At 45.7% G+C, this 8,394-nt stretch overlaps 1 protein-coding gene across 4 annotated transcripts in view; it reads right to left on the bottom strand.

Annotated features, from left to right (window-relative positions):
- SLC4A5 (solute carrier family 4 member 5) overlaps positions 1-8,394 on the bottom strand; it is a 153,414-nt gene that overhangs the window by 5,281 nt on the left and 139,739 nt on the right. For 3 of the 4 annotated variants that reach the window (XM_039479158.2, XM_039479167.2, XM_039479171.2), the window contains 2 exons: positions 6,986-7,141; positions 609-676 (listed from right to left, as the gene is read on the bottom strand). In XM_039479158.2, coding sequence (XP_039335092.2) covers positions 609-676; positions 6,986-7,141 — 224 coding nt within the window. Of the gene's footprint in view, positions 1-608; positions 677-2,018; positions 2,104-6,985; positions 7,142-8,394 lie in introns of all 4 variants that reach the window. The other variant, XM_039479159.2, reaches the window with a different exon arrangement.

The following is an 8,394-nucleotide window of genomic DNA, read 5'->3' as shown; positions in this document are numbered from 1 at the left end:
GATTCTGAATTCTTTTCTGTGTTTGAGACCACTGTGTGTCATCAGGGTGTCTCACCTTTTTCATGGGTGGCTTCTTGTGAAGAACAGAATCACATTGTTGGCATGGGGGCTCCTGGCAACCGGCCTTGAACTTATTCTAGACAGTCCCCATCTCCACCTGATCTTGGATGTTGGCTTTCCTCCATGACCTTTCTGACCGTTGCTAATTAATCCTACTGTTCATTCATTCTACGGAGTACCTGAGGTTTTGATCCTTTGTGTTCATTTATCCTGGCTTTCAGTGATATTACACTTAAGCCATGCCTAGTTTTTCTGTTTTCTTTTTGTCAACATGTACTTTCAATTTGTGTTCTACCTAATCTTTTATAAGAATTTCCTTTGCTAAAGTTGAACACCTTTGTGTTGTAACCATGCTGTTATGTCAGTAAGAAGACACATTTGCTTTTTGGCTCTGAATGAGTCAGGTCTGCCAGCCCTTGTCTCCCAGTTGGGGCCAGCAAGGACCTTCTGACAGGATGATTAGCCTGGGAAATCCCAGACCCTCCGCCTTCCTGGCCATTTCCTAGTCTCTTACCTAATACCCAAGGAGTCTACCTAACAGTGTTTACCTTCGATCAAGTTCTGTGTCACTGAAGGAAGAATCAGAGTGAGTAACTCCAACTGGAAGATCTTTTTCCTGGCAGGAAAATGAAAATGTCAGATGTGGAGCAGTTTTGAGCACCATATTTCTCTGGGCTTCCCCCACCATTTCTTCTCTTTTCCTTCTCTAACCCTATAGCCAACATTATGCAAGAGGAATATGGGACCTCAGAGATGTGTGGCTTCTGATTTAGTTAGTCTTTCACCCACAGGGCTCTCAGCTGGGGTTAGGGGGTATGAGGCATGGGAGGGCCAGGGAAGAGGGATGAATGTGAGCAGGGGAGGAGTCTGAGAAACTCAAGATCTTGAGGTACCTATGGTGGATAGTGCCAATGGGAAGCTCACCCTGGCTACCCTCCCCTAATCTGTCTTTGAGAGCGGCAAGCCCTCTATTAGAAGCACTGGGGTTGGGACTCAAGTGGGGATCTTTTGGAAGACTCATGACAGGCTATGTTGCCTGGATGATAGGACTGGCCACCTATAGGGAGCTGAGGCTGGGACAGCTTAAAGGCAGTAATAGAAACTCCCAGAATTTCTGTAAGCAATGCCCAATCCTCCCAGGCAGCCTTCCTCTCCGTGGACAGAAGGTGCTGAGGATTGACCCAGAGGCGCAGCAGAACCACCACGGGTACCTCCAGTGTTGCCTGACTCATAACCTAAGTACTATGCTACCTATTTCTCTAAAGGGGAAAGCTCGGTTCTGAGCTCTCAACCATTTCAACAGCCACTGGAAAACATGGGAGGCCTAGTGGGCTATGTGTAGACTGAGGAGGTTTTAACACAGAGGAGGGCCAGGCAGTGCCACAGAGATCTGGGGAAAGGAGGGAACGAGGGATTTTTCCTCAACTAAAGTGAGGATTAGTCATTCGAGTCTGCAGGCTTTGCTCTGGGGCTTCCATCTGGTTAGAGTGCCAGTCCTGGTGGCCCAGTTCTCTGGTCTCTGCCTAGGACAGGGGTCTTGTTGCACAGGGGTCCCCAACCCCCAGGTCACGGAACAGTATCAGAAGCCAGTTGCACAGCAGGAGGTGAGCATGGGTGAGTTAGCATTAACTCCTGTGCTCCACCTTCAGTGGGATCAGTGGCGGCAATAGATTCTCATAAAGGTGAGGACCCTATTGTAAACTGTGCATGAGTGGGATCTAGGTTGCGTGCTCCTTAAGGGAATCTGAGGTAGAACAGTCTCATTCCAAGGCCATTCCCCACTTCCACAAAAGTTAATCTTCCACAAAACTCGTCCTTTATGCCAAAAAAGTTGGGGACCGCTGCTCTAGCATCCAAAATGATTAAATCTTCCTGAGTTACAGATGAAAGTTCCTCAGGGAGAGACATAGAGGATTAGTAGTAAGGAGGAAGGGAGAGATATCATGTGTTTTACTTACTGGCAATGCAGTGGATACCATTTTGGGGATCTGATTGGACACTTTCCATGGGAATCTTTATAACTGAGGGAGGAGGGAACCGGGGCTGGAGAAAAACAGCGGGAAAAGAGGATAAACACCACCAACACAACAACTTGGCTTTCTTCCTTCCTTTCTTTCTTTCTTTTTTGAGCCAGTCTCTATCGCCCAGGCTGGAGTGCAGTGGCGCGATCTCAGCTCACTGCAACCTCCAGCTCCTGGGTTCAAGTGATTCTTCTGACTCGGCCTCCCGAGTAGCTGGGATTACAGGCGCCCACCACCATGCCTGGCTAATTTTTTTAAATTTTTAGTAGAGATGGGTTTTCACCATGCTGGCCAGGCTGGCCTTGGACCCTGACCTTGTGATCCACCTGCCTTAGCCTCCCAAATTGCTGGGATTACAGATGTGTGACACTGTGCCCAGCCAACAACTTGGCTTTCTTGCCAAAGTGAAAAATGCATCCATAGGCAGTGCAAGCCACCATTCTCTTCACCTCTAGACTAAACAGCAGGTGCTGCAAACACTCGGGGGCCCACTGACAGGGAATGGGCACAGTTAGCCTGCTGTCCCACACATGCCACTGGACAGAGCGGAGCTCTTCCAGGAATGTTATCATCAAAACAGTTTTATCTGTCACAGCAACCAGTCACTTGGGAATGAACTTCACACAATAACTGTGTTGCTATAAAGACAATAAAATGAATTTGTATAAATTGAGTCCTGTTTTTCCATTGATATATAATTCAGAGATTCTTTTTCCCAACCCTATAATAGTTCTTGGCATGTGGTAGCCACTTAAATATTTATTGAAAGAATTAATGAAAGAAGTATTTGCCTTTAAAAGGCACTTAGTCTCTGTTTCTTGGTTTTCAGAACCCACCTTTACAAATCATCTACAAAACATATGCATTATGGGACTCTTCCTGGAGGAGCACAGTAACTAAGGACCAGGGGCGTTCTGACTGATGAGAAGATGGTTTAATCACCACCAGCCCAATCAGAAGGGATTTGCCTTGAACAGGTTTCAGCTGCACGAGGCAAAATCATGAGAACAGGACAGGGTGGATGCAGGCACATGAGTTTGGGTCAAATTGGGAGATCGGGAGCCAGGCACAGCATAAGGAGATGACACAGGCAGCTTAGCATATCAAAAATCAGCAATGTCAGGAATTATTTTCTTAATTCCCTTTTAGAAACTTAGCTCTATGTCCATTTTGGGTAAGCCACTTCCTTTTCCTGTCATCATTACATATGATGACAGTTTCATCATATGTAATGAACACGTGAATATTAAGAATCTTTCTGCCTCATGTTTTGTGATTCACTATAATTCTGGACTGGTCCCTTGTCTGTCGACTCCCTGAGTGTTTTGGGGATGAAATGGGAAGGGATTGATTTGCAGTAGCTTATGCAAGTCTATAAACTTAATTCACCACATAAACAGACCAAAGACAAAAACCACATGATTATCTCAATAGATGTAGAGAAGGCCTTCAACAAAATTCAACAGCCCTTTATACTAAAAACTCTCAATAAACTAGATATTGACGGAATGTATTTCAAAATAAAAGCTATTTACGACAAACCTACAGCCAATATCATACTGAATGGGCAAAAACTGGAAGCATTCCCTTTGAAGTCCAGCACTAGACAAGGATGCCCTCTCTCACCACTTCTATTCAATATAGTATTGGAAGTTCTAGCCAGAGCAATCAGGCAAGAAAAAGAAATAAAGGGTATTCAATTAGGAAAGGAGGAAGTCAAACTGTCTCTATTTGCAGATGACATGATTGTATATTTCAAAGACCCTATCGTCTCAGCCCCAAATCTCCTTAAACTGATAAGCAACTTCAGCAAAGTCTCAGGGTATAAAATCAATGTGCAAAAATCACAAGCATTCCTATACACCAATAACAGACTTAAAGAGAGCCAAATCAAGAATGAACTGTCATTCACAATTGCTACAAAGAGAATAAAATACCTAGGAATACAACTAACAAAGGATGTAAAGGACCTCTTCAAGGAGAACTACAAACCACTGCTCAACGAAATAAGAGAGGACACAAACAGATGGAGAAACAGTCCATGCTCATGGTTAGGAAGAATCAATATCATGAAAATGGCCATACTGCCCAAAGTAATTTATAGATTCCATGCTATCCCCATCAAGCTACCAATGACCTTCTTCATAGAACTGGAAAAAAAACCTTAAACTTCATATAGAACCAAAAGAGAGCCCACATAGCCAAGTCAATTCTAAGCAAAAAGAACAAAGCGGGAAGCATCACGCTACCTGACTTTGAACTATACTACAAGGCTACAGTAATCAAAACAGCATGGTACTGGTATCAAAACAAACAGAGATGTAGACCAATGGAAGAGAACAGAGGCCTCGTAGGCAATGCCACACATCTACAACCATCTGATCTTTGACAAACCTGACAAAAACAAGCAATGGGGAAAGGATTCCCTGTTTAATAAATGGTGTTGGGAAAACTGGCTAGCCATGTGCAGAAAGCAGAAACTGGACCCCTTCCTGACATCTTTTTTTTTTTTTTTTTTTTTTTTTTGAGATGGAGTTTCGCTCTTGTTACCCAGGCTGGAGTGCAATGGCTGCAACCTCCGCCTCCTGGGTTCAGGCAATTCTCCTGTCTCAGCCTCCTGAGTAGCTGGGATTACAGGCACGCACCACCATGCCCAGCTAACTTTTTGTATTTTTAGTAGAGACGGGGTTTCACCATGTTGACCAGGATGGTCTCGATCTCTTGACCTCGTGATCCACCCGCCTCTGCCTCCCAAAGTGCTGGGATTACAGGCTTGAGCCACCGCGCCCGGCTCTTCCTGACATCTTACACTAAAATTAACTCCAGATGGATTAAAGACTTAAATATAAGACCTAACACCATAAAAATCTTAGAAGAAAATCTAGGTAAAACCACTCAGGACATAGGCATAGGCAAGGACTTCATGACTAAAATACCAAAAGCATTGGTAACAAAAGCCAAAATAGACAAATGGGATCTAATCAGACCTAAGAGCTTCTGCACAGCAAAAGAAACAATCGTTAGAGTGAACCGGCAACCAAGAGAATGGGAAAAAATTTTTGCAATCTACCCATCTGACAAAGGACTTATATCCAAAAATCTAGAAAGAACTAAAACAGAGTTACAAGAAAAAAACAAACAAACCCAAAGTGGGCAAAGGATACGAACAGATACTTCTCTTTTTTTTTTTTTTTTTTTTTTTTTTTGAGACGGAGTTTCGCTCTTGTTACCCAGGCTGGAGTGCAATGGCGCGATCTCGGCTCACCGCAACCTCCACCTCCCGGGTTCAGGCAATTCTCCTGCCTCAGCCTCTGAGTAGCTGGGATTACAGGCACGCGTCACCATGCCCAGCTAGTTTTTTGTATTTTTAGTAGAGACGGGGTTTCACCATGTTGACCAGGATGGTCTCGATCTCTCGACCTCGTGATCCACCCGCCTCGGCCTCCCAAAGTGCTGGGATTACAGGCGTGAGCCACCGCGCCCGGCCAGATACTTCTCTAAAGAAGACATATATGAGGCTCATCATCACTGGTCATTAGAGAAATGCAAATCAAAACTACATTGAGATACCATCTCACGCCAGTTAGAATGGCGATCATTAAAAAATCTGGAGACAACAGATGCTGGAGAGGATGTGGAGAAATAAGAACACTTTTACACTGTCAGTGGGAGTGTAAATTAGTTCAACCATTGTGAAAGACAGTGTGGCAATTTCTCAGGGACCCAGAAATAGAAATTCCATTTTACCAGCAATCCCATTACTGGGTATATATCCAAAGGATTATAAATCGTTCTACTATAAGGACACATGCACACATATGTTCATTGCAGTACTGTTTACAATAGCAAAGACTTGGAACCAACCCAAATGCCCATCGATGATAGACTGGACAGGGAAAATGTAGCACATATATACCATGGAATACTATGCAGCCATAAAAAAAGATGAGTTCATGTCCTTTGTAGAGATATGGATGAACCTGGAAACCATCATTCTTAGCAAACTGACACAAGAACAGAAAATCAAACAGTGCATGTTCTCACTCATAGGCTGGTGTTGAACAATGAGAACACATGGACACAGGGAGGGGAGCATCACACACTGAGATCTGTGGACAGGACTAGGGGAGGGACAGTAACAGGTAGGGAGTTGGGGAGGGATAACATGGGGAGAAATGCAGATACAGGTGAGGGGGATGGAGGCAGCAAACTCCATTGCCATGTATGTACCTATGCAACAATCCTGCATGTTCTTTACGTGTACCCCAGAACCTAAAATGCAATAAATTATATATATATATATATATAAAAGAAATGGGAAGGGAGCATGGGAGAAGAGGGGGCAGATGGGGCAACCATATTATCCTAGGCATCTGGGAAATGTAGCCACTCTCTATTTGGTGAGGATACCTGCCTCTTTCCCCATTTTTGTCCCCAGTACCCTAGGCAATGGCAAAGCAAAGCTTGTTCCCAGCCCCTCCTGCCTGTCTGGAGTCCAGTCTACCTATAAGTCCCCATTAGATGCCTCTCCCCAGGCCTGCTCCACTCTTTGGAGGTCAGTCTTCATAACCTCCTTCCATGCTGGAGCTGCCTCCTGGCCCTTCCCGCAGGAACCCACTTGCTGTGATCATGGCCGTAAAGCCCATAGTGAAGGAAGAGTGAACATGGTTAGTAACCTTTTCCCTGGACAAGGAGTCTCATTCACTCTGGCCCACTCCAAGGATATTCACATAAACAAAAGAGCCTTCAGCACCCCGGACCAAGAGCAAATGCCCAGCCCATCCTGGACTGGGCCTAGGCATGCTGGAGGCCACCCAAGAAGCCACCCACTCCCTAGTCCTGGCAAAAGTGGAGGGAAGGTCATGTGATTTCTCCTCTGTGCCCCGGCCTCACTTCTTCCCCACCTCCTCATCACAGTCCTCATGGGCTCCTTTCTTTCTCTTCCTCTTCTTGTCTGTCTCCTTTTTTTCCTTCTCTGGGAGGACGTTGTCAATCCAGGCCAGGTCGTGCTGGGAAAAGATGAAATCCAGAAGCCTTCGAACAATGATGAGGCCCAGGATCTGTGGCAGGAGATGCGACAGAGACTAAAGTTTTGTAAGTTGGGAGAAACCTGTGGCCTCAATGCCCAAACTCAGGCATAGATTCTTTTCTCCCTCAGTCGGCTGACTTCAGGGACTTTTTGTGGTGTCTTTGGAGCCATCTCGAAGCTCCCATAAGCCATTATTCACCTTCCCTCCACTGTGGTTCCCCTCGCCTGGCCTCTCCTCAGGTGAGTGACTGTGCCTACCAGTGACCAAGAGGGATAGAGCCTGTGACAGCTGAAGTGGGGAGCCTCAGAGGAGGCCATGGGCTGGAGAACTACAGTTACTCTTTAAATTAGTGGTTCTCGGCTGGGCACGGTGGCTCACACCTATAATCCCAGCACTTTGGGAGGCCAAGGCAGGCAAATCCCTGAGGTCAGGAGTTCGAGACCAGCCTGGCCAACATGGTGAAATGCTGTCTCTACTAAAAATACAAAAATTAGCCAGGTGTGGTGGTGCATGCCTGTAGTCCCAGCTACTCAGGAGATTGAGACAGAAGAAGTGCTAGAACCTGGCGGGTGGAGGTTGCAATGAGCTGAGATCATGCTACTACACTCCAGCCTGTGCAACAGAGCAAGACTCTGTCTCAAAAAATAATAATAAATAAATAATAAATTACTGGTTCTCAAATTTAAGCATGCACCAGGACCTGGAGGGCTTGTTAATACACAAATTGCTGGATTCCCCCAGTTTCTGATTTAGCAGGTCAGGTAAGGCCCGAAAATTTATGTCTCTAACCAATTTCTCAGTGATGTTCATGCTGCTGGTCCAGAGGTCACACTTTGAGACCCACTGTCCTGCCTCCAATTCTGAGAGCTGCTGCCTTCTTTGTTAACAGAAGTTGGATAAAGTATACTGTAATAACTGGATTTTTAAAGGGAAAGCTTAGAAAGTTGGTTCTGTTCAGGATGAAGAAAGTAAAGGAAAAGCAGTGTTCTTTGGGGAGGATTCAAATTTGACCTTTGAATAAGGTCAGTGGGCCGGGCGCGGTGGCTCACGCCGGTAATCCCAGCACTTTGGGAGGCCGAGGCGGGTGGATCACGAGGTCAAGAGATCGAGACCATCCTGGTCAACATGGTGAAACCCCGTCTCTACTAAAAATACAAAAAATGAGCTGGGCATGGCGGTGCGTGCCTGTAATCCCAGCTACTCAGGAGGCTGAGGCAGGAGAATTGCCTGAACCCAGGAGGCGGAGGTTGCGGTGAGCCGAGATGGCGCCATTGCACTCCAGC

The sequence above is a fragment of the Saimiri boliviensis genome, chromosome 1 (genome assembly GCF_048565385.1).
Source record: "Saimiri boliviensis isolate mSaiBol1 chromosome 1, mSaiBol1.pri, whole genome shotgun sequence".
Taxonomy (NCBI): Eukaryota; Metazoa; Chordata; class Mammalia; order Primates; family Cebidae; genus Saimiri; species Saimiri boliviensis.
This window is presented reverse-complemented; position numbering and strand designations above follow the sequence as displayed.